The sequence below is a fragment of the Saccopteryx bilineata genome, chromosome 10, assembly GCF_036850765.1.
Source record: "Saccopteryx bilineata isolate mSacBil1 chromosome 10, mSacBil1_pri_phased_curated, whole genome shotgun sequence".
In the NCBI taxonomy this organism is placed as follows: domain Eukaryota; kingdom Metazoa; phylum Chordata; class Mammalia; order Chiroptera; family Emballonuridae; genus Saccopteryx; species Saccopteryx bilineata.
Genome location: NC_089499.1, coordinates 75688442 through 75715489, shown reverse-complemented (window position 1 = coordinate 75715489; position 27048 = coordinate 75688442). Strand labels below are relative to the sequence as shown.

General features: G+C 40.4%; 1 protein-coding gene across 3 annotated transcripts in view; it reads left to right on the top strand.

Moving 5' to 3' along the window:
• The window catches only part of SYNPR (synaptoporin), a 374269-nt gene that overhangs the window by 160277 nt on the left and 186944 nt on the right, over positions 1-27048 (top strand). The window contains exons 1-2 of one of the 3 annotated variants that reach the window (XM_066244524.1): positions 25597-25680; positions 25981-26037. The exons of 1 other annotated variant lie outside the window; for it this stretch is intronic. In XM_066244524.1, the coding sequence (XP_066100621.1) occupies positions 26014-26037 (24 nt within the window). In that variant the 5' untranslated portion in view covers positions 25597-25680; positions 25981-26013. Of the gene's footprint in view, positions 1-25596; positions 25681-25703; positions 26038-27048 lie in introns of those variants that run through there. One more of the 3 variants, XM_066244523.1, reaches the window with a different exon arrangement.

Sequence of the window (27048 nt, the reverse complement as noted above, 5' to 3'; positions counted from 1 at the left end):
ATGTAAACAAAGGGACCTGGCTGTGTTCCAACAAAAATGTATGCACAAAAACTGTGTGTGGCCTGACCTGTGGTGGCGCAGTGGGCTAAAGCATCGACCTGGAACACTGAGGTCGCCGGTTCGAAACCCTGGGCTTGCCTGGTCAAGGCACATATGGGAGTTGATGCTTCCTGCTCCTCCCCTTTCCTCTCTCTCTCTCTCTCCCTTCTCTCTAAAAATCAATAAATAAAATATTTTAAAAAAACCAAAAACTGTGTGTGGTCCTGATTCGATCCACAGACCACAGCTTTGCAACCACTGGTGTAGTTCTAAACAGGAATAATTAAGTCTGTGTTCCGCAAGTGTCCTTATGATCAACAAATAATAACTGTGATAACAGACAAATAATAACTGAATCTAGGCAATGCCCTTAAGGATTGAAGTAGCAATGACCTTTTGCTGCAGCAAGTTGCAACACAGTTAATTTGATTCACTTTACAGTTCCATTAAAGGAAAATTCCATCTCTGAAAGCTTGTTGGTCAATTAGGTGATGACAGTTGTGAAATGAAGCTTTGTGGTTTTAAAGCCCTTTAAATTCGCCAGATTCACTAAGCACCACAGGGAACGCTCAAGAAGCAATGGAAGTTTACAGGGAAGACACAGACACTTACTCAACCCACTGATGTAGTAAGTGATCTGAAGCCAAATGTTTGGGGGATGCACTTAACTTTACTGAGCCTCTTTCTTGTTGAATCATTGAACATTACATTTCAGTTCCCATGGTTGTCACAGCAGGAATGCTGGCCTTCTAAATAATGACATTTTATTCTAGTTGATATGAGTGTGCTTATGTGCAGCCACATATACATACCTATACACAAGATCTGTGTCAAACATGCCCAAAGCACAGCTGTTATCACTATGCTCAATCTCTCCCAATAATCTGGAAAGTCTTGTTACAATTGCCCAGATTTTAGGAACATGATCCATTAAGAATTAATAAAATATAGACATGTACAGCTTAAAAAATATGAGGAGACTATATTAGAGAAATGCATAGTTAAGTGATTTTTTCGTGTGCTCATCACAGAGTACATTTACACAAACTTAGAAGGTCTACCCATTATACACCTAGGCTAAATGGTACAGCCTGTTGCCCCTAAGCTACAAGCCTGTAATAATCAGCATGAGATTAAATCAAGCACAAGAGAAAATTATGTAATCCAAAGACTCAGTGAGTACTCCATGAGGCTCCTGCCCATGGAACACCACCTCTATTTTATAGCAAACTTGTTTTTTAAGTAGTAAGAGTACACTCTAAAATAATAATTAAAAGTATAGTACAGACATAAATGAGTATCATAGTCATTTATTATTTCTAGTATTATGTCCTGAACGTAATTGGATGTGTTGTACTTTTACATGACTGGCAGCCCAGTAGGTTTGTTGACACCAGCATCACCTGTTAGGGACTTTACAGCTTCACCACTGTAGAATATTTGGTCTCTCATTGACCAAAATGTGTTTTCTTTTTTATTATTCAGTGAAAGGAGGGGAGGCAAAGACAGATTCCCACATGTGCCCTGACCAGGATCCACCCAGCAAGCCCACTAAGAGGCAATGCTTTACTCATCTGGGGTGTTGCTCCATTGCTCAGCAACTGAGCTCTTCTTAGTGCCTGGGGCAGAGGCCATGGAGCCATTCTCAGCGCTCAGGGCCAACTCACTCCAATCAAGCCATGGCTGCAGGAGGGGAAGAAAGTGAGAGAGAAGCAAGAGGGGTAGGGAAGGAGAAGCAGATAGGTGCTTCTCCTGTGTGCCCTGACTGAGAATCAAACCCAGGCCATCCACACTCCAGGCTGATGCTCTACCACTGAGCCAACCAGCCAGGGCCTGACCAACATATCTTTATGAGTGCATACTGTGGTTTGTTTAATGGAAACTTAAGAGTTTGTATGCATTTTAGTTTTCTTTTGGAGGGCAACATTTATGTAGCTATATACATTCTTTCCGCATGCATCCTAAAAAGGAACAGTACCTCAATAGTATCTCACCTGTCAGATTCCATTTATTTCAGGCCTTGTGGAAAGGATTACAGCCTGTCACCCAAAGGCTTTGTAACTGATCAGACAATGTGCATAATGGTAAAACTTCTGGACATAAACTCAGTGCACCTGAGTTTCGGGACTGGCCTTGTTTCTGGGTCATTGTATCAACCTGTGCTTGCTGCTTCCCTGAATCACCCTCAAAATTGCCACAACCACCAAAACTGAATTAGAATTAGGCTAACTCTTACATCCCTTAAAGGTCACGTTTTGTGATACCAAGTACTTAGCCCTAGGAAGTATGTCCCAGGCACATGATTACTGTACTGCGCACTCGCATGGGCTGAAGGAGTGTGGTGTGAGGGCAGAACCCGACCTGTTGGTCTCGTGGGAACAGATGACCCTGAACATTGAGCACTGACGGCCCTCGGGGGTCAGATCTCAGGTCTGTTTAGTATGACCCAAAAAATGTTAGCTTTTGAAAGTTATTTCTTAATATTGAAAAGAAAGAAAATGTTGTATAAAATTTGACTTGTCAGCTTTTCTTGAGAACGTGAAAGATATAGCAGTCTTGGTCCCCACATGTTCTCATTGAGATGACCTGAGGCTGAGTAGCTGCCATCCACGTTAACCCGTCAGAGAGGTGGTACAATATCTGTCCCTTGACTACAGACTAGTTAGTGAAGGTGGCTTTCCAGGAAAGGCATGTGAAACTCTCCTGTGAGGGATCTCAGTGAGCTCTGCTTTATAATCACAGAAGATAAAATATCACTGTCGACATCAGCTCATAATAGGTAGCTTTATTTTTTCTTGTTGAAAGTAGTCCACCTAGTGAGATTCCAGTTTCTTCACATTCTAGTTTTCTTAGGGAGACAGCTATAACAGTTTGCATAAATTTTAAGACCATATTTACTTAGGAATATTTACTTCCATTTAACAAAGGAAGTGCAAGATCTTTTTGAGAAAAAATTGCAAAATATTATAAGATATCTAAAAGAAGACAAGGAAAATGGGTTAGATATGATATGCTTGTAGATGAGAAGACTCAGTATTGTAAAGATGAAAATTATTTTTTTCCAATTAAGCTATAAATTTAGTGCAATTCTAATTTAAAAATGCATTCAAAAATTTCAGGTGAATTTTCTCTCAACTTTATCTAAAGGAGTAAAAGCTAGGAAAGGCCAAAATAATTCTGAAAGAGAAGACAAAAGGAGATATCATAACATATATGAGGCTTATTGCAAGGATATTATAATTACAACAGTATGGCATTGGCTCAGCAATGATCAAATACACCAGGGCATCAGAGTAGAAGCTGAAAAACAGGTCCATGCATCTATGGCTACTGCTGTACCCGACACTGAAAATCAACGGAGTAGGATGAATTATTTGGTTTGGAGAGTTAAGAAAACTGGCTTTCTTTAAAAAACATATAACTGTGTTGCTACTTCCATGCAAAAGTAAACTCCAGAAGTATAAAAGACTTAAATGTGCAAAACAAAACACTAAAACTATGATAAAAAATAAGAAAACACCTTTATAATCTCAGGTCTTTTTTTTTTTTATATATATTTTTTAATTTATTTTATTTTATTTATTCATTTATAGAAAGAAGAGAGAGGGAGAGGAGAGAGAGACAGAGAGAGAGAAGGGGGGAGGAGCTGGAAGCATCAACTCCCATATGTGCCTTGACCAGGCAAGCCCAGGGTTTCGAACCGGCGACCTCAGCATTTCCAGGTCGACACTTTATCCACTGCGCCACCACAGGTCAGGCCTATAATCTCAGGTCTTTAATTGGCTTTTGTGTGTGTGTGTGACAGAGAGGAATGGAGATAGTGAGGAAGATTCCCACATGTGCCCCAACCGAGATCCACCCAGCAAACCCATCTGGGGCCAGTGCTCCAATAACAAGCTATTTTTAGCACCTGAGGCTGATGCACTCCAACAAAGCTATCCTCAGCACCTAGGGTGACATTCGAACCAATTGAACCACTGGCTGTGGGAGGGAAAGACAGAGAGAAGGGGGAGATGGGGAGAAGTAGATGGTTACTTCTCCTGTGTGCCCTGACCAGGAATCAAACCTGGCACTTTCACACACCTAGCCAACACTCTCCTGCTAAACCAACTGGCCAGGGCCTTGGAGTGGCTTTTTAAAGCAAGTAATAAAAAACAAACATTTTTAAAAAGACAAATTATACAGACTTTATTAAAATTTAAATTTTTACATGACAAAACATATCTTAAAGTTAAAAAGCAATAACATACAAAGAACTTGTATTCAGAATATATAAAGAACTATACATTCAGTGAAGGAAAATATATACAAATAGCCCAATAGAAAAATGGGCAGAAGATACTAAGAAACAATTCACAGGAGAGGATAGCCCAAGCAGGCAATAAAATATGAAATATTCAGTATCATGATTGTGGTACTGGTTTCATAGGTCTATACATTTCTCAAAATTCATCAACTTGAACCTATTAAATATGTGAAAATTATTATATATCTGTTATGTCTCAATAAATTTGTAAATTAAGAAAAAAAATTCATTCATCAGATTGGCAAATTATTGAAAATCTACAAGTAACAATATAAGCAATAATGTGGCATAATTGCCACACAGTGCTGGGCAGGAGGCTGTTAAATGGAGAGGAATTTGGTTACACCTAGAAAAAAAGATGGATATGACCATATTTTAAGACCCAGCAATTCTCCTGTTAGATAGGCACTGTAAAGCAATTCACCTATCTCCTCCAAGAATAAAATAAGATTGTTCACTGTACATTGTTTTAATATTAAAAATGGAAAATAACCTGTGCCAGTCATCAGAAAAAAATAGGTAAATATAACATATTCATAAAATGAAGCATCATGCAGGAGTTTTTATAAATGAATGAATTAAGTCTGTATATATCAAGATAAATCTCAAAAGTCTAATGTTTAAAGAAAGCAAGTTGTAGAATGATTGTTTATTATAGTAACATCTATAAAAAAGACATTAGATTAAAAACTAAGGAAATTGCAATAAAGTATGCTCTTTAGTAATAATATATCAGAAATTGTCCATTAGTTTTGACAAATGTACCCTAGTGATGTCAACAATAGGAAAAAACAAATACAAGGTGTACAGAACTCCCTAAAGTATTCTTGCAACTTTTTTGTAAATCTAAAATGATTATAAAGTAAAATGTTGTTGTTCTCTTAAGTATCACATATATCACCTATAGCACAAAAAATAAAAACAGCTCAGGGTGGGGGTATTGCTGGAGATGTAGAAGAATGCTGCTCTGGAATTCTGCACTGGAACCCTGGCTCTGCCACCAACTGGCCTTGCCTGTGACTGACCTATTATATGACTACTCCTAGCTTTCATTTTCTCTTTCACAGAATGTAAACAATCTCCGCCTTCTAGCTTTATTGAGACATTATTCAATGAGACAATTTTGTATAGCATTTAGAACATAGTCATGGCTCAGTAACAATTGCTTATTACTACCATTTTATTATAATTATTATATTACTGTGACATAGGATAGCTTTGTGTGACATAGGTGTGACATAGGAAGCACACCATGGTATCCAGAGTCTATATATATATTTATTTTTTGAAAAGCAAGTTTGAATTATCTGATTTTTTTTTTTTTTTTTGTATTTTTCTGAAGCTAGAAACGGGGAGAGACAAACAGACTCCCGCATGCGCCCGACCGGGATCCACCCGGCACGCCCACCAGGGGGCGACGCTCTGCCCACCAGGGGGCGATGCTCTGCCCCTCCAGGGCGTCGTTCTGCCACGACCAGAACCACTCCAGCGCCTGGGGCAGAGGCCAAGGAGCCATCCCCAGCGCCCGGGCCATCTTTGCTCCAATGGAGCCTCAGGTGCGGGAGGGGAAGAGAGAGACAGAGAGGAAGGAGAGGGGGAGGGGTGAAGAAGCAGATGGGTGCTTCCGTGTGTGCCCTGGCCGGGAATCGAACCTGGGACTTCCGCACGCCAGGCCGACGCTCTACCACTGAGCCAACCGGCCAGGGCTGAATTATCTGATTTTAACATATCAGTGCCCCAGGACAGGTTTATAATTACTCTATTAACAAACATTTAAAAATGTAAATAATATTAACAGTCTGACAATATGACAATATGAGTCATATTAATAAGTTATAATAAACATTATGGTTAGGTAGGAGAATTTTTTTCTCCACTTTTCATAAGTAAGTCCTAACCAAAATCTCATTACATCACTTTCTGTCCAATTAAAAGAGAGAACAAAAAGAACAAGTATATATAACGATGGTCTTCTTCCTCTTTCAGCCAAATTAAGGGAGGGGGCCAAAGAGAAAGGAAGACCCCTGTGTGTAAATTTTAGCCCAGTAATCCTTACTATGTATGTACCTCGTCCCAATCACATTAGATTCATTCTCTTAGGGAGGAGGAAGGGAAAAGGGTAGGTTCTGCCTATAGTTTATGCATAATTTATAAATGAAATGTTGTGCTGACCTGTAAGAATCCTGTTTTCACACTAGTACATGGAATGGGGAAATGCTTATGATACAGTCACCAGTGGGAAAAGGCAGGATTAAACCCTATTTGTAGAATAATTCACATTCTGTTCAGGGGTGGGGGGATGAACAAATGCTCATTTGCATCAAGAAAAGACTTGAAGAATATACTCTTCAACAAGAGTGGCCATCTGAATGGTAGAATTCAGTAAACTTTGTTCTTTATACTTTTCTTTAATTTTCATACCACAGTTGACATTAATTAAAAGAGTACAAAAGGAGATGAACCAGGTATAATTTAACTGACTGTTATGGGGTTATCCTTGAGGTAGCATTCAAGGCAAATGATAGTTTAAAGGTAGCTTCCAGACCCAGCAGAGAACGCCTCACATGAGAATGTGCCTCAAGGCACTTCTCTGCCAAAAAATGATCTTAGAACCACCATTTTTGAGCTTTCACTATTTCCAAACATATTTCCAAGCACTTGTTAGAGAATATTTTATTTAATCCTTAAAGCAACTACATAAAGATCTATATATTCTAGCCTGACCGGTGGTGGCACAGTGGATAGAGCGTCAGACTGGGATGCGGAAGACCCAGGTTCAAGACCCCGAGGTCGCCAGCTTGAGCAAGGGCTCATCTGGTTTGAGCAAAAGCTCACCAGCTTGAGCCCAAGGTTGCTGGCTCGAGCAAGGGGTTACTCAGTCTGCTGAAGGCCCGCAGTCAAGGCACGTATGAGAAAGCAATCAATGAACAATTAAGGTGTTGCAATGCGCAACAAAAAACTAATGATTGATGCTTCTCATCTCTCCATTCCTGTCTTTCTGTCCCTGTCTATCCCTCTCTCTGACTCTCTCTCTGTCTCTGGAAAAAAAAACCTCTCCTTACAAATAAAAAGATGTATATATTCTAGCCTAGTTGCTACAAGCTTAGGTTCTGGGATCAGCCTGCTTTGGTTCAAATTCAGGCTTTATCTCTTCCTACCTATGTGACCTGGTTAAGTTATTTAACCTCTCTGACCCTTAGTATGTGTGTTTGTAGAATGAAGTTATTTAAGCACTAAATGAAATAATGGAAATAGTCAAAGTATCTAGATAGGTAGTAATGCTCAATGCTCAACAAAATTGTGTTATAATTATCCCCACTGCGTGAATGAAGATATTAAGTCTTAGAGATGAAGATGTTTTTGTCTAAGATCACATGCCTATAACTGGAAAGCATTCAAACCCCTGTCTTTTCAAGTGTCAAGCTGTTAACTATTATACCAGGAATTTTACTGCTAAGCCACATGCAGCTTAACACTTGGATTGAGCTGAAATTTTTCTTTTGTTTCTATATATATATAAAAATTAAGTTGCTTTGAGTTTGACTTCAACTTCCAAATTTATTTAAAATAATTTTTAATACTCCAACACCTTAACAAGCCTTCTAGGTCTACCAAAATAAATATACCTGTTAAGTGTGTCTATATATATAGATGACATCATTTCTTTAAAAAAATGTGTGACAGCTTGACCTGTGGTGGCGCAGTGGGATAAAGCGTCGACCTGGAACACTGAGGTTGCTGGTTCGAAACCTTGGGCTTGCCTGGTCAAGGCACATATGGGAGTTGATGCTTCCTGCTCCTCCCCCTTCTCTCTCTCTCTCTGTCTCTCTCTCACACTCCTCTCTCTCTAAAATATCAATAAATAAAATATTTTTTTAAAAAAAATGTGTGACAAAAGAGTGTCTTCCCAAACCTTGAATTGAGAAAACAAAAAATGTTCCATGCTCTTGGTTTGAAGGATGAATTATATAGAGTAGTAAGCTCTTTATCTTTAAAAATATATTGCAAAGTCCCAATGAAGCAATACAATTTAAAAGAATCTATTACCTTGATTTTATTTACTTTCTTCCTTTTTAAAAAAAAAAAACTAACATTGATCTTGACACTTGAGAGGATAAGGGTTTGAATGCTTTCCAGTTATAGGCATGTGATCTTAGACAATATATTTATATTAATATATAAGATAAACCATTTCTTGGTATATTCAACTTGTCTGAAAGTCAGTGAATTTGGTTACAGTTCAAAGGACATGTTCTCAGTGAAAAAATAAAAGATGTAGTCACATTAGTCATTTCCCCAGGACATAAATTGTGTATCAACTAGGAGGAGGTAAAGGCCAGCCTTGGGAAGGAAAGTAAGTACTTAGAACAAAAGTCCTAGTATGTCTCTGCCCTTGGATGAATTCAGCATAACTCTTCCAGCTGGAAGCCAGAAGGAGCCATGTCTCAGAAATCCAAGCATTGGGTTCTAATCCCAGCTCAGCCACTGATTGACCCCTGAAGAGCTTTGAACTTCTTATTTAATCCATCTCGGTCTTGATCTTCCACCTAAAAAATGGGGGCAGTGGTTCCCCAAACTGATTATGTCAGACTCTCCTAGGGGAAATTTTAAAACTTACAGATTCTTGGGCCCAACTCCAGATCTACTGAATCAGAATCCCTGGCTCTGGGACTTGAGAGTCTGTCCATTAAAAATGTTCACTAGCTCATTCCTGTAGACACACTTAACTCTTGCCCAGCACTGGCGTGTGGTAACAACCAGACTGATGACTTCTGACATTTAAGGTCTACTCTAAGCCAGTTCTTATGTTGTAGGACACTGATTCTTCCAGTGCCCCCACCTCTGGACATGGAAACTGAATAAATCCATAATTCCCTCTAGGCACTAGCTCCGTAAGATCTATTGTTGTCTGTCAGCATATTTATATATAGCCTATGAGACTGTGATATCACAAGAAATCTATATGTCCTCTTCATCCCCACTTCCTTATACAGAGACCCAAAAACCTTGTAAATTCCTGAATGATGAGGCTGACAGGAACATTTTACACAGAGCTCCCAAGTCCCTTAAGTTTCCTGGGTGGTAAGCATAGCTTTTGTTCTTATGAGGCAAGTCTTAGCAGGCGCGGAGCTAGGTTCAGGATGGCGTCAGGTTCTGGTCACCAGAGAGACCAAACCTGGATTAGAAGCTTGGAATTTCTGCTCACTCCCCACCTCTAGGGATGGAAAGGCCCTGGAGATTGAGTGACTAATTCATCATGCCTGAGTGACGATATCTTCATAAAACTCTTAAATGGTGGGTTCAAGGACCTTCTGGGTTATGAACGTATCTACATGTTGGGAGAGTGTCACAATTCCACAGGGATAGAAGCTCCTGGGCTCAGGACCCTTCCAACTTCACCCTATGTTAACTCTTTGTTTGAATTCTTTATAACATTCTCTATAGTAAACCAGTAATAGCAAGTAGAAGAGTTCTGTGAGTCATTAGGGCAAATTAGAAGACCAATAACTTGTGCTTGCTGCATTGCATCATTGTTTCTCCTAATAATTGTAAGCAATTTAAATATTTAACAATAGAGGGAACATTTAAATAAATATGTACACTATATTGCATATCAGATAGCCATTAAACAGCATGATTTATAACATGAGTTCCACTAGGTCAACTAAATACATGCATATTGTGTCAGCTATTGCTGCAAGGAGTGCAGAAGTAGACTCTTCTTGCGTAAGAAGAGCTGCAGAGTCACACTGAATGAGGGTGGATACAGGAAAAGTAATAGGGTAATTTTTTTGTAATTAATGTACCACATAGATGAACAAGAATTGGAAAGCATATAAAAATGCAAAGAATTGACATGTTGACAAGGTTAGGGGCATTAGGGTTATAGGTATATTTTTCTTTCTCCATTTTACCTTTATTATTTCACGTAGGTAGGTATAATATTGTTGGTTCAATAAACAAGGATTTAAAGGAAAAAAAATCAAAACAAAACCAAACAAACAATAAAGGAAGCCATGGTGAGAATATGATTAATAACTTCATTACTCACTATACTGAAATAAGTGTATCAATAATTTGTGTGTTATAAAACAACCTATCCTTTGTTCTATAGTGCATACAGGCGGATAACGATGGAAAGATCCTCAGATTACTAAGGTTGTAGTTCTCTAAGAGATATCCAGTGTCCTTGGATCTCAAGTGGGATTTAACCAAGAGATACTCAATAATTCTTAGCACTTCTGCTCACTCTGCATATTACCAGGGCTGGCACCATCTCAGGGCTGCAACACTTCCGTGGTCTCTGGAACCCCTAGGGAACAATTCTTACTTAATAGCCATGACTTTTGATAGTTTAAATTGCCCATTGAAGAACCAAATATTTTAATTGTTTTTCTTTTTAAAATAGTATTGTGCCTGATCAGGTGGTGGCGCAGTGGATAGAGCATTGGACTGGGATGCGGAGGACCCAAGTTTGAGACCCTGAGGTTGCCAGCTTGAGTGCGGGCTCATCTGGTTTGAGCAAGGCTCACCAGCTTGAACCCAAGGTTGCTGGCTCGAGCAAGGGGTTACTTGGTCTGCTGAAGGCCCATGGTCAAGGCACATATGAGAAAGCAATCACTGAACAACTAAAGTGTCACAACGAAAAACTGATGATCGATGCTTCTCATCTCTCTCCGTTCCTGTCTGTCTGTCCGTATCTATCCCTCTCACTGACTCTCTCTCTCTGTGTCTCTGTTAAAAAAAAAAAGGTTTGTTTAAAAAATAAATAAACAAATAAAAAGGATTGTACCTATTTTGAGAAGTCACTCTTTGAAAGTAAAAGTAATTTAAGTAATTTGTGTTCTGTGTTTTAATATTAATAGAGCTGACAGAAAACACTTTAATCATTTTTGACAATATCATTCTTTGCCATAATGCAATGACCATCTCAGAGCCCAGGGAACAAAGTAGGTTTTTTCCCCCTATATTAAATTTTCTGGGCATGGTATTCTTTCAAGTTCTTATGTATGTCCTTTCTGTTGTTTCTGTGCTCTCTCTTCTCCCATGGGCTCTGAGTGTGTCTGCCTCTGTAGTCTGTTCCATTTTACTTGGCTTCTTCTCGTATATTTTCATCTCAGAAAAACCAACTGTATTAAGGTTATTTGTAAAGTAAGAGTAATTATTAATTATGTTCTGAGTAAGGGTCTAGGAGCCTCTAAGTTACGCACATAACGTTAGTGAATGGAAGCTTGTGATACATCCTTTGTCTAATTATTTCCTGATTCTTGCCAGTATCCAAGACAGAGAAGAGCTGAAGTGTTGAGAATTCAAAGTCTGGTGTCAAGGAGGTAAAGATATTAATGACCTGAATTAATAACTAGAATAAATATCTCCTAGATGGGCTAACTGTATTCAGGACATTAAGCATCTCATAACCTTACTTTACTAAAGGTTAGTTTATCAAATATATTATGGACTTTTTCAAAGTACTGACTTATTTTTACATTATATTTTAGGATGCAGGGTGGATTTGTTTGTTCATACATTTACTCACACTGTAGATACACGTTCATCCATACAAACACATACACAGTGATAGACACCTTGTCTGCATGGAAATTATATTCATGTTTGGAAGACAGACATATAAGCACATAGTTCTGAAATATGAACACATATACTATAACGGATATGTCAGCCATTATGGAAGAATAGAAAATGGAGGCAGAAAAAGACTACTCTCAAGACCTCCCTGTTCTTATAAAATGTGGTTTATTTTAATCTAGTAACAGGTTTATTGTAAGGATTTATTAGGACCCTGAGTAATGACATATATACTTTTTGAAAAGTTTATTATATGAAGAATTTTATGTAAGGACTGGCAGGAAGTATGTGCACTCTGCTGTCTGAGAGACTTGGATTCAAATCTTAATTTCATTCCCTGTTAGCTAGGTTCTTACTTCGTTCCACTGTCCTGAAAAGTGATCTGAGGTTGTTCCTGCCTTGCAGTCTTGCTGGGGAGAAAAAATAACAAAGCACAATGAGAGTGCCTCACACAGCACCTGCAAGAGTAGGTGCTCCAAGATGTCAGTTTCTGCCTCTTTACAGAGGGTTTTGGAGGATGAGTAGAAGTTCAAAAACCAAATAATAAATCCCTACCAGGAAAAGAGGCTTCTTTAACACAGGAAATGTGGAGATTTGCTGCCAAAAATGGAAGATGATTTGTGAAGCTGTTGACCCTGCCCAGAAGAGTCAATAAAACTTCTCTCTTTGTCTTCAGTATTGCTAGTTCCTAGTGGACTTGTCAGCTCACCCTCACTGCCTCACTAATAAAATAGATTTGAGCCCTCACTACAATCGGACCATAATATGACACTTAATGAAGAAGAGAAAAACACTAGAAATCAATAATACTGAATGAATTAATAGAATTTTTAAAATGTACAGGGAAGAACAAGATTTACCTTCCACAGCTGTACACACAGGGTTTGAAGAATCCTATGGAAGAAGCATGGCATCTCTATAGTAACCCCCATTACCCACCTTTTTAAGATGCCCAGAGGATGCCTGAAACCACAGATAGCACCAAACTCTATATATACTGTTTTTTCCATACATACATATCTATGATACAGTTTAACTTATACATACATTAGGCACATTAAGAAATTAACAAAATAACTAATAGTAAAATGGAACAATTATAAAAATGTACTGTTATAAAAGTTATGTGAATATGGCCTTTCTCTGAAAATAATGTACTATACTCACCTTTTTAATAACAGGAAGCACTTTATGGCTTCTCTTTGGCATATACAAGTCGCCAATCTCACTATATCTTGCACTTTGGGACCATTACTAAGTAAAATAAGGGTGACTTGGACAGAAGCACTGTGATACCATGACAGTCAATCTGATGACAGTCAGCTACTAAGTGACTAATGGGCAGGTGGCACGTACAACATGGAGATGCTGGACAAAGGGAGGGTTTGCATCCTGGGCGAGATGGAGCAGGACTCACAGATTTCATCATGCTACTTAGAATAGCGTAAGGTTTAAATTTTATGAATTGTTTATTTCTGGAATTTTCCATTTAACATTTTAGACCAGGGTTGACCATGGCTAACTGAAACTGCAGAAAGTGAAATTGTGAATAAGAAGAAACTGCTATATTTAGAAGTGGTCCATCTATTTACTGAGTATCTATCACTTGCAAAATATTGGGCTAAAGAAGGGAACGAACATGAAGATAGCTAACTTTACCCAGAGAGAAGGAATAGGGTTAGCACAAGAAAACACTAAAATGGATGGCAGTGACAATATACTTGGTCTTTGAAGAGCCAGTAGGGTCATAATTGCCCAGAAGAAAGTGAAGGCAATTCTCCTGGAGGGAACAGCACAGACAAAGGGGCCAAGGCCCCAAAGCAAATGGCTGGAGAAAAGCTAGACCTGTTATATGCATCACCAAGCCCATTAAAAACAAAACAAGCATGAATTAAAAATCGCACAGGAGAAGCAGTGTCAGAACTAACATTTTTTCTAAAAAGTCATGGTTGAAATAATGTCATGGTTTCCTTCTTCCCTTTTTTCCTTCCCTGATGTGATTTTAGATCTTTCAAAGGTACCAGTAGGCATTGCAGTATTTACTGCCAAGGGTGAAGCTTACAGGCAGGAAATGAAGAGGATTTAATGCTTGCAGGAGTCAAAACGGGAAGGGAGTTGGGAGATAAATGCACCAGCTTCCCACACCTCACGGTAACCTGCTCATTCATACATTTTCCATTAGCTCCCTTCACTTCCCTGCCCTAATCCCCCACTTCCATTCCTGGAATCACCTTCCAAATAAACTACTGGCACTTATATCCTCATCTCAAGTGAAACCTTATTGGGTAGGACCACCCAAGCCAGCATTGCCTAGGCTACTGCTGGGACCCAGAGTGGCAAAGTGGATGAGCTGACTTGGGAAGAGTTGGAGTTAGTTTGAGACAAGAGAGCAGAATCCAAGCTGATTCTAGAAAATGGTTCAAGGTGCTTTCAGTTGGTCTTTGGACTTTGATTTTTTAGTTAGTTTTATTTTAAGAAGGAGGAAATGAGTTAATTCATACAAAGTGTTTAGACAAGAGCCTGGCACATAAATATCAGCATGGTCATTGCTGATAGTATATTATATTGGTGTCTCCTCTTGTGCTTGTGACTGAGCGTGCTTACTAGAAGAGAAAGACCTAAGACATACCAGAGGCACAAGAAGGAAAGACGGGCTCGTGAGCTCATTATCATCTTCTACCTCCAGAGCAGGGTCCGGAGGGCAGCCTTTCTCCCTTTAGATGAGGTTCTTCTATTCAGAGCCTTTGTTGAATATGGCACTCACCTTGTGTGACAAGCCATTATGCCTTGTTGACTAAAACTTAATCTGAGCACTGGCCTCATACACTGTGCAGAGATTTCCTAACATTTGTGCTTTGTCTGATTCACAGTTGGAAGAGGGAGTTGGGGACCTTCCTGGCCAATCATTCAGGTGGTCCATGTTTGGAACTGGCACTTCAGGGTTTTAATAAGCTGAGCAGGTGATTTGGATGTGCTGTCAGCTTTGAGAAACATCTTGCCAAACAACTTTGATTTCTGGAATTTGCAGCCAGGTTTGAGAACTATGCTGCTAAGTGGCTTTGCTCCACAGAACGTTTTTTGTGATATTATAACAGAAAGAGTGGACTTTTTTCCCCTCTAAAGAGAATCTAAGGCTCACTTCCCTTAGACTATAACTAATGTCAGAACAAGTTGTGTTTTAGCCTTTTATAGGGAGTTTCTGTCTCCACACTTTCAGTGCGATGAGAGGATAAGGCTTGCTCTTGGCGTTGAGATAAGTGACATTTCACAAATATCAGAATGTCCTGTTCTTCAGATTCACTCTCTTAATTTGTATCATTTAACAAGTCGGGAATGGTTTAAGAGGAACTAACATTTAAGAAAGACAGTGGTAAAGGACTCTATTTTAAAAATAGATGCACAGCTGAGTGAGAAGCCTGGCTTTGCCTGTGTGAGTGCATGTGGCATTTTGAACTGTTCATAGCGGGCCTGAAGTAATAAGTAATCCACTATTGGAGCAAGAATGACGGTGTCTTATGTTTATGGACGGAGACACTGCACACAGAAACTGACAAGAACTCTATGGAGTGTTGCAAACTTCACCTCTCAAAGAACTCCAGCAAGAGCTGTCTTGCTGGCACCATGGCTGCCCTGTGAGAGAACCAAGGCTGCAGCCTCTCTCCCTGTAGCCCTGAATCCAGGGGTTTGCGGGAAATGCAGCTTAAGAATGCAGGAAGCATTCCACAGATATGAGAGATTTTTTTTGGTTAGTAAAATTGTAGACATTTTATTAGAGAAATAGATTGGCTGAATGGATTTCATTGGCCAACAAAGATGTATTTGCTTTAAGCAAAATGGCCAAATCCCTTATCATAGGGATCCCGAAACAGCTCTGGCATATAACATACTCAGGCGAAAAAGAGGTTTCTCAAAGATTTCATAAACCCTTAAATTAAAATAATGCCCCAGGTCCTTTTGACCGACTACATTCTCTTGGGGCACACCATTGCCACCATACACATCCCTAGGGCTGGGCTGGGAGCCAAGTGGGCAGAATGATTTCAGATGGAATTATAGCCAAACAGGCCAGGACTAGAGAGAGTTCTTGGAGAGCCACAAAAACACTCGAATGTTATAAAAATGCTACAGTTTGTAAACTACATGGGAGGAAACAGACTTTCACTCTCTTTTTCACCTGCATCCTGTTTTATTAAGAATCATAATTTGGTCTGGATTTTGAAGGCATGCTTATGTAACAGAGGGATTTTAACACTATTTGTTGGGGAAAAAAGGCAAACCAGAAAGCTATTTTGCAAGCTTTTGATTCTTAAATCTAACTTGTCTTGGGTGTTAGTGGCAAGAGAGAATTTCTGCATGTCATTTGTGTTGTTACAATTACCATCAGGCTACTGTGTGCTTTTTATAAATTCAGCATTATCATTCCCATGTTACAAGTGAAGAAACTGAAGTTTATAAAAGCTAAAAGGGTTGTGTAAGTACATATAGTTGGATATGACACCTTCCTTCATGGGGTAATAATCAATTGGAAAAATGTCATATAGCTCTTGATCTAATTTACCATTCATTTCTCAGTGTACTGGGCAAGATTATTAAAAATGTTCTCTGTTTCCCTTCTCTCACTCTCTTTACAGTATTAATTTAACAAGATTCATATAAAAATAGATCTTAGGGATTCTTTTTGATGTAAAGTCTTCATCCTTAATGATAATGACAAGCATTCATCTCGGATTTTACACCAGTCTTCAAGAAAGACATGTGCCAGAAGCAGTCAGACTTACAAGCGGTCTACTTGCTGATGGAGCTCTCTCTGGTATAAAAAATGATAGGAGGAGAACAAAGAGCTGAGCCTGACCAGGTGGTGACACAGTGGATAGAGTGTCAATCTGGGACGCTGAGGACCCAGGTTCAAAACCCCAAGGTTGCTGGCTTGAGCGCAGGCTCACCACCTTGAGTGTGGAGTCGCCTGCTTGAGCATGGGATCATAGGCATTACCCCATGGTTGCTGCTTAAGCCCAAGGCCACTAGCTTGAGCAAGTGGTCACTGGGTTAGCTGGAGTGCCCCGGACAAGGCACATATGAGAAAGTACTCAATGAACAACTAAAGTGTCACAACTACAAGTTGACGCTTCTCATCTCTCTCCCTTCCTGTCTGGCTCTCTCTTTCTCTCAAAAACAAACAAACAAAACAAAAGCAAAAAACAAAATACCAAACCAAAAAACAACCAACCAAACAAAAAAACCAGAGAGCTGTGTCTTTGTTATTTTTTATTAAAATTATGAATGTGGGCTAATAAGGTCACTCATTTTCTCTTCTTTAATTATTTAGCAGACATATTTAGTACATACTACATGCAAAGCATTATTGAGTACTATGCAAGATAGTGGGAATAATGATTCTACTGCTCAGAGGCTAATGGTGGGACCACTTTTAACCCCCTACACCAGAACAGCAGATGTAATCACCAAAAATTACAGAATTGAAATACATCATGGCTTTTGCTTTCCAGTAACCAGAAGATCAGTGAGGGAGGCAATATCCATCTGGCTTCTGGGTAAATGCTAAATTTGTACATGATAACAGCCAGTAATATGGAAATTTACAGCCTGGACTCTGGAGTCAGACAACCTAGGTTCAAACCCTAACTCTAACTCTTTGTAGCTGTGCAATTTGGGCAACTTACAAAACTGCACTAAACATTTGCTTACTCATTTGTACAATGAAGATAACAATAGATTCTAGGTAACTAGGTTGAATAATAATCAAATGAGATAATGCATGAACAGAGCTTACATTAATAATACCCAGAAATAATTATTTCCGCCGTTATTGGCATCAGAAAGATCTTCTACAGGAAATGACAGATGCCATATTACTCTGTTAGATCGATGGATCTCTACTATTTTTCACAAAACCTGGGTTCAAGTGAAAACGTGTACGGAAGCCTGGGCTATAGGGTAGCAAACAGCAGAGTGAGTGAGTGCTGTGAAGCAGAGAAGCTTGTGGGCTCCCAGCACCACCTCCCACCTCCTGTGTGTGTCAAGGAGCATTTCCATAGACTTCCTGGTGTTCAGCTTAAGTTATAAGATATTAAAGGTCACTTTTAATATTTATATTGTATTGAGACTTGAGATGATTGGTCATTTAAATGTGCCATCTATATTTTGGTACGTATGGGTATAAGAATCTTACCCAAATATTTATTTGTTGGTCATATTTTACATTTTAAAAATTGTGAGTTATAATATGTTCACATGTTTGCCTTTATAATTAAGAAACACATCATAGTAATTCAGCATTCAAGAATTCGACAAATATGTAATGAGCATTATTTATGCACCAGACACTGGTAAGTTCCTGCCTTATGCAAACAAATCAGGAATATTCTAAGACTCTTTTGGACAGGGACCATGCTTATCTTTTTCTCTGCTGTACCCACAGAATTTAGCACATGCCTGGCATATAGTGCACACTCCCTAAACAATTGTTAAACTGAAATGTTAGGCTCAGCAATAATTGTCCTGTCCTGTAGAAAATTGACAAAGTTCTCATGGATTTGAGAACTGTTCTTTCTTATTGAGAACATGGGTCCTCAAGCAGGCTTAAATTTTGAGTCTCCTCTCAGTCAAAATCTTTCTGGGATACTGAGGGAGTTCCTAAAGGCATTCAGTGATCTAAAGAACTCAGAACTGGTTTGCGGTGTTTAGTTAGAGCGGGAATGAAGGCAGAATGTTAAGAGCACTTAACAGTTTTGGATTTCTTGCCTGAGGTTCAGGGGATCCTGGATGGACATCCAAGAACCCACATACTGCCCTCACCACATGTCAGAAAGAAGCAACTTTTCAGACCTTGCTCTGAGAGGATCAACCAGTGTACTATGAAGATTCAGAAATGCCAGCACTCAAAACCATTTTCAACAAATATTTGCTTTAAGTCATGTGCCTCAATGTCTTTTCTATACTCCCTTATATTCCAGTGGCGGAACTGTTATATTTTTCTGAACAGGACATGGATTTTCCTTTCCTTTCTAAAATATGACAAGCTCCTCCCTCTGGAGGAGTAAGAGAACCATGTGTTATCTCTACAAAGCAGACAAGTTGACAAAGAGTACTGCTATAAGATTAGAATTATCACTGTTATTATTACATGTCAGATGTTTACTGTGAATTTGTAATCTGTATGAATTACTTTGCAAGTACCCAATTTTTTAGGTAAAGGCATATGACAAGAACCTAAGTCATAAGGGATAGAAGTGGGACTCGAACTCACCTGTTTGGATATTCAGATAGGAAAGAGCTGGCACATTTAAACTCAAATAATTGAGGGATTATAAAAAGGGGCAGGGTTTAAGTATAGCACAAAGTTGTGGTGCATGTTCAGTACCTTGGGGAAAGTAACTAGAGAAACTGTTATCACCCCAGCCCTGAAGGGTCAAGCTGAAGGAGAGAGAGAGACAGAGAAACTGTATGGAGAAGGCAAGTTCACAGCACTTGTGATCTTTGCAAGAGGGATATAACCAATTTACAGACCCTTTAGGAGGTACAAAGAGATCAAATACCCAGACCTCAGTCCCCTCCTACCCTCTGGACCTCCTAGCAGAGTAATTACCACTGCCTGCACCTCCCATTGCGATCCTCCTCAGGGAAGGTGAATCATTGACGTGGTCTGTGGTCCATGGTCCGATGTGGTTCATAGTTCTGCCTATTGGGACACAGAGTGGGTGGGAAAGGGGGCCTAGAAGGACAAACAAGAGTTGTCCAGCACCATGTCCACCTAAAAGGGAGTGCCTTCAACCATTCATATTCTGCCTCCAAATGTTTTCATCTATTCCTCATTCAGCAAGTCCTCTTTGCTGGCTGCTCTGTGCACAATAGGAAGCACTTTGCTCAGGGCTGAGGAATGAAATGAATGAAATATTATCCTGTGCTTGAAGAGCTTAGACTCATGGTCTCCACTGAATGTGTCTTGACATTTTGATTTCCTATTTTAACAAACATTTTGTATCCTTTTTCCTCACAGGTGCAGCTAGCTACATTTCCACTCAAAATTTCTAACACTCCTCAAATCTCATTGCACAGTATTTCTTAGCTTCTCCTGTCTCCAAAAGTGTCTTCTCTATGTTTAGCTTCTTTCAGCCAGCCTTGAATTCTACTGAGCAAGCTAATGATCTAATAAATATTCAAACGATACTGATATTGTTCTATCTCTTGAGGTATTTAAAAAGGCAAAGAAACAGGGTTAGAGAAAAACATTCCTTTTTCCATGAGAGATATATAAGACAAGAGGTCTAGAAACTTCTATCCTGACTCTATATATCCTACTTACTCAAATCAAAATAAACTGTATTTTGCTCCGGCTAGGAACTGTACTCAGGGCAAGGAAGGCACCATTAAAGACTTTAGGCTTGCTCTATAAGTGCATTGAATGTAAGTGCTCTCAGTGTTATACCTTGAAAAGGCTGAAATTGTTTTTGCAGCAAAATGGAAAAACCTTAGCTAACCCCACTGGTAATTTATTAGTGTGACCAGAGTAGTCTTCCTTGTCTTCAATTACTTCCCTTCCCCACATTACGGAAAGATCCTCATGGTGCTGAAATTTTTCTCTCAGTCTTTGCGAAATGCTCAGAGAGCTAAGCCCCCTACTGTTGAACCTCTGAGAAGACAAACCTAAGAGTACCCCTTGTGAGAAGCTACATGTTTAGGAATAGAAGCTGTAAGGGAAAGAAACTATGGGATTTACCAGGAGGAGGTGTGTCCACTAAAGGGGAGAAGAGCTTTACAGTTCAGAGGAAAAAAATTTGTTTGAAGTTGTCTGAAGACCATGCCCAGTTGAAAAAGCATAGTTGAAGATCTGACCATATTATAAATTAGCATTGCTAATGAGGTTTTCATAGACTCACAGATTATTTTAATCTACTTAATCTTTTCTATAAATACTCAACTTAAAGAGCACTGTACTTCTATTTTTAATAGTCTAATAATGAACAAATGTTATTTTTAAGGCTTAAGGCTAATATCATTTTTAAAACAAGAACCATCAAATAATGGCATATTACTTTATTTCTGTCAGTTCCAATGGTCTGTGGGAGAGCAGCAGCCACCTGTCTGACTGTCCGGCAGTTCGGAGGATAGAGCAGTTTAAGTAGTGAGCTGACAAGACCATTTCCTTTGCAATGACAAATATACGATCAGGTATTCAAGTATCAAATCTTCTACATGGGCCTACGTGAACTGAACCCTGGGAACCCAAGCTCCTACAAAATATTTGGTCAGTATGATTTACAACAGGAGCTCTCCACTATCTTTGACATGTCCTGCACTTAAATCAATATGATGCAACTTTTCAAGACTGTTCCCTGAACAAGGAAGTGAAAGCAGTCTGTGTCGATTAATATGAACGAATCAGTCACCCTTGCTCACTTGCTCCACATTTCAAGGCTAAGCTCCTTTGATCAACTTAGGTTTCTTTGCCTCTGTTTCAAGCTTAACTTGTTTTCTGTTGATTGATTCTTTCACTCATGAGATGTTAAGCCAAGTGTCCTCTTGAACCCTGAAGATAATGGTGTTATGCAAAACAAACAAGAATTCTACTTTCCTAGAGGTTCTCTCCTAGTGAAGGAAGATAAGCAATAATTAAATAAATACATGAATAAGCAAGAATGTATCAGGCAATAAGAAGTACAAAAACTGCCTGACCAGGAGGTGGCGCAGTGGATAGAGCGTCGGACTGGGATGTGAAGACCCAGGTTTGAGACCCCAAGGTCGTCAGCTTGAGTGCAGGTTTGAGCAAAACTCACCAGCTTGGTTTGAGCAAAACTCACCAGCTTGGACCCAAGGTCGCTGGCTTGAGCAAGGGGTTACTCGGTCTGCTGAAGGCCCACGGTCAAGGCACATATGAGAAATCAATCAATGAACAACAAAGGTGCCGCAACAAAGAATTGATGCTTCTCATCTCTCTCTTGTCTGTCTGTCCCTATCTGTCTCTCTCTCTCTCTGTGTGTCACAAAAAAAAGAAGAAGTACAAAAACCATATATCTCACACAATCACCACCAACAACAACTAAACACAAGGTAGTGGGGAAGGGAGTGACTGAACGGGAAAGGGGTTTTGGAGGTCAGGTGGCCTGGGAAGAGCAGACAGTAGCACTGAGAATTGAATGACAAAAAAAGAGACTGTAGGCAATGATCAAGGAAAGCAATGTTCTAGGAAGAAAGAAAAGCAAGTGTAAAGGCATAGAAGCTAGTGTGGCTGAGGAGAAGGGAGGCAGAGGGCTGGAATTCAATAAAAACAAAAAGGTAGGTGGGAGTCAGCTCATGTCAGCTTGAAGGTGTGGTAAAGAGTTTATACTTTTACCAGCTCAATTTGGGGAAACATAGAGAATGATTTCTAGAGATAAGAGTAGATGCAGGGAGACCTATTAGGGTCAACTGCAAGGTTCCCATGGGAGATGATGGCGGTGGGTGACAGCAGGAACAACATAGAGTATGCTAACGTGTTATCAGGAACCCAATGTGAAGCAGAGATATCTACCCCAACCAGTGTATGCGAATCGAACTAGTCTTAGAACCTTATTTAATCTTTAGAGGTCATTCAGTGGAAACTCTTTCATTTAAATAAACATGGTGAAAATTAAGACATGGCTCAGCGCCACTGAGCAGACCACTGGCAGTCTAAGACTGAACCTCACAGGGTATTAAATGGGGTGCCCAAGCCCATAAGGAATGCAGTGGAGCCTGGGCACGGGCCTTGTCAGCCTGGCAGCCCCTCTGTCTCCCCCACAGCTCCCAGGCTCTGTGTGTGGATCTGCACAGTGGCAGCCCCTCTGTCTCCCCCACAGCTCCCAGGCTCTGTGTGTGGATCTGCACAGTGGCAGCCCCTCTGTCTCCCCACAGCTCCCAGGCTCTGTGTGTGGATCTGCACAGTGGCAGCCCCTCTGTCTCCCCCACAGCTCCCAGGCTCTGTGTGTGGATCTGCACAGTGGCAGCCCCTCTGTCTCCCCCACAGCTCCCAGGCTCTGTGTGTGGATCTGCACAGTGGCAGCCCCTCTGTCTCCCCCACAGCTCCCAGGCTCTGTGTGTGGATCTGCACAGTGGGAAGAGCTGTCAAGTTATGGCAGGGACTGTGTGTCTATTGGAGATAACTCATGTGACATCTTGAGCAGAGTGGGCAACAGCTTGGAGCCTGGCATCCAGCTAAGTTCAAGTCTTGGTTTTTCCCATTATGTACAAGGTACCTTTGGACAAGTTTCTTCACTCTTTAGGTCTTGGTTACATTGTTTTAGTTTTGTGAGACCCAAGTAAGGTAGTTCACTTAAACAAACAAACAAACAAAAACCCCACTTAGAATAGTACCTGGCATGGAGCAAGTATTCAAGAAATGTTCTCTATTATTATGTGGAAGACAAGACTTTTTTTCTTTTACTTGAAATGGGGCTCTTAATATTCAAGACTGATGAGAATGACTCACTCTTCGCCCGGAAGAAACTATTAATATGGTTCTGTGCTCTGGGTGCGGGGCTGGGACAGTGACCTCTTCAACTCTGCCCTGACATGGCTCCTGATCCTTACCAGCCACTGGGCAAGAACTGTGGCCTTCTGCAAGGGGGTATCAGTCAGTCCTTCATTCATTTATTCAACCAATGCTTACTGAGTTCAACTAGGTGCCTGGTGATCTAAGCCTTTTCCCCCCTGCTTTAACTGTGTTTGTTCACTTGCTTAATTTACTCCCTTGAGTAACTTCTCTCACTGAAATGCAGTGATTTTTCAAGTGGCAGGTGAGGGTGGCAGTAGGGGTAGTTGGAATAAGGTTCCTATCAGAATTTTCTTAAGGCCACAGGGTATAAACGGTTGGAAGCTTTCATAAGGACCCTGAGGGTTATGTGTGAGGAACAAGCAGATTAGAGGAGGAGGGAAGGGGGAGGAGGAAGGGCAGGAGGGGCAGCTGAGGAGGGAGCCCAGGTTGCTGTGTGTAGTGTGTCATTGAAAGCACTGCCTAGTCATCTGTGTTTTGTTCCCCACACCTCCCCACCAACAGCTCTAAGAGATGTTAGTATGCTCATTTTACAGAGGACAAACTAAGGTTCAGAGACCTTAAGGGATTTTGCAAGTCACATGGCTACTAAGTGAAGAGCCACGTGGGACCCCAGGTTGTCTGACTCATCATGTTTTATTTGTTTGGTCCACTGACCTCCCACGCCCTTCAGCTCCATTGAGTCATTACTATATGGATGAAGATGGATGAAAGGGATAAGGGAGATGATGGTGATGAGAATGGTTGGTGCGGTGTGTGTGTGTGCATGTTAGAGACAGAGATAGGGACCCAAAAACAGACTCAGGGCCGATTCTGAATTAATAATTACAAATAAAGAATCATGGCCAGCCGAGGTGAACTTTCAGCTGGGCCCTAACAGCTGCCCAGGGGACAGAACAGACGCCCCGAACCCACCCAACACTACAGTGTGTCCGTAAGGTCATGTGCACTTCTGACCGGTCACAGGAGAGCAACAAAAGAGGATAGAAATGTGAAATCTGCACCAAATAAAAGGAAAATTCTCCCAGTTTCCTACCTATTCAGTGCAGTTTGATGTGGGCTCATGCACAGATTTTTTAGGGCTCGTTAGGTAGCTATCCTGTATAGCCTTTACAGACTCCTCACTGACTGATGGCCTATCAGAACGGGGTTTCTCCACCAAACTGCCAGTTTCCTTCAACTGCTTATCCCACCGAGTAATGTTATTCCATTGTGGTGGCACTTCGTTATAAATGCGCCAATATTCACGTTGCACTTTGGTCACGGATTCGAATTTAGCGAGACACAGAACACACTGAACTTTCCTCTGTACCATCCACATCTCGACTGGCATGGCCGTGGGCTGCTCCGCTGTATACACGGTGTTATGTCATCATCTGTGCATGTGCACATGCTGCCACATCATCCTACAGAAACTGGGAGGGTTTTCCTTTTATTTGGTGCAGATTTCACATTTCTATCGTCTTTTGTTGCTTTCCTGTGACCGGTCAAAAGTGTACCATGACTTTACGGACACACTGTATTCCTGCTCCCGGAAGTCTTGAAGAGGGGCCCTGGGGGAAAAAGGCACACAGTTTCCTCCCAGCTTTGCTGTGATACAAGGAGCTGAGAAACCACCCCCAGGAAGCCAGTGCGAGGAGAGCACTAGCCTGTAGGCAGCTTCTCCAGGAATTTGGTATCAATGCCTCAAAAACAGGTGGCCTCCAGATGCCACGATTTCAACTCCTTCCTGAGGAGGCCCGTTTGCAGCAGACCCAGGTCCCATGAAACCCTTGAAATCTTTTTAATGTTAAGATTTTGCAAGAGCAGACGTTAAGTAACACTCCTGCAGCAAATGAGCAAGCAAGTTATAATTTGCACTTTCCACAATTGCCAGAACCCCAATCACCCATCTTCCCTTAAATCACTCTAATGATTATGTATAGCTTCTCACAGATTTCCCAAATGGGGATCAGGCAGAACACCCAGGCATCTCCATAAGCACAAGGGCAATTATTTTAACAAATATATCAACATTTACCTAATCTATGCAAATCTATGCCTAAGGATTCAGTAAATCCATCACTTCCCACCCACACTTCCGACACACAGAACGTTGGCTCCTTTTTTTCTCTCCCAGTTTGTTTTTAAGTACTGTGTTTGAGGGAGGAAGGGGCTCAGGAGTAACAGGGGAGCTGGGCTTTCTTCCTGACGCAGCCTGCTGTGCAGAGCAGTCCCCACGGTGAGCAGAGAGCCCAGGGTGGGTGCTCCAGGGACGGCAAGCAGGCAGCGTGTCCCCAGAGGGAGGTGTCAGGTTGCTGCACTTGGGCTGCGGGTTGTCACTGTCTAATAATATGACCGCTCTGCCATCTCTCTGCAAATAAGGCAGAAGCTGCTACCTGATTGGTATAACATCTCACTTTCCCTCCTCATTGATTTTCCTGTTCCCCTCCTTTGCTTCATAAAAAAGAAGGACAAGTGGCTGGTGCTGTGGACAGAGAAGGTTTATTTTTAGTATGAGACAACCTCTATCTTCTTTCAGGAGAGGGAAGTTGGATTATCAATTCTTTTGTAAATGTGTATGGTGATATTTGCTCCGGTAAGTTCTTATCTCTCTTGGTTTACAGTTGGCTGTGTGTGTGTGTGTGTGCATGTCTGTGTTTGTGTGTGTCTCATAGATACAGTGACTTTTCTTCCCAATATCATTTTTGAATCTTTGCTGATATCTTTTGTTTACTTTGCTTTCTTTTATTCATTTGCTTAAACTGAAGAGGCTTGTGCTGTGTGATGGTGTGATGCTTGCCTTAGTTGTTGAAGAATGTGATGGTTTTCTTTTAATATAGTAAGGAAACTAAGCAAACTTATATTTGGCTTTATAAAAATTTACTGTCATTTTATAACACCTTCCTTTGGAGAGTTTAATGACCAGAGTATATTCATTGTGCTACATCCTGCTTACTGTTTTAATTAAAGTTTCTTCATCAGTGTCAGAGCAAGAATTTCTTAAACTCTATAGGCAGCTATCAAGTATTGTGTGCAGTGCCGACAGGGGTGTGCTAATTTCTTAAGGTCTCATCCCAAGGGAGGGTGGATGAGATGGGTCTTCTCTAAGATTGGGTGCATGCACCTTTAAAAGAACTGAATTTATGAACAGTGTTCAGATCATTAAAGTCAATCTCTAGCATTTCGTGAAAAGATGTATTCAGAAGTGGCTGTTGCCTCTCTTTTGTATTTCTTTGTATTTGTGCCTCCCTCTGTCATATGCCCAGCCCTGGCTCTAGTGTTTCTGTATTGGAAGCTAATTAAGAGAAAAGTTGCTGTTAGTAAATGCAAAATAGTGCAAAAGGACTATATAGTCATATTTACTAGTAATGACTTTTAAATGCATTACCTGGTTAACTGCTTTTTGTTCTTTTTTTTTCTAGACAGTATTAGAGTGTCTGAGTTCTTTGTTGTTAATCCAGATGTCTGGGGAAAAATCTATTAATAAAATTATCCTAAACAGGGATGATATGATGATTAAGTAATTGTTCTAATGGAAACAAACTGGTACTTAATCTTCTCTTTTTGTTGTTACAACATCAACAAATCTGCCTAGTCTTTTTCATGG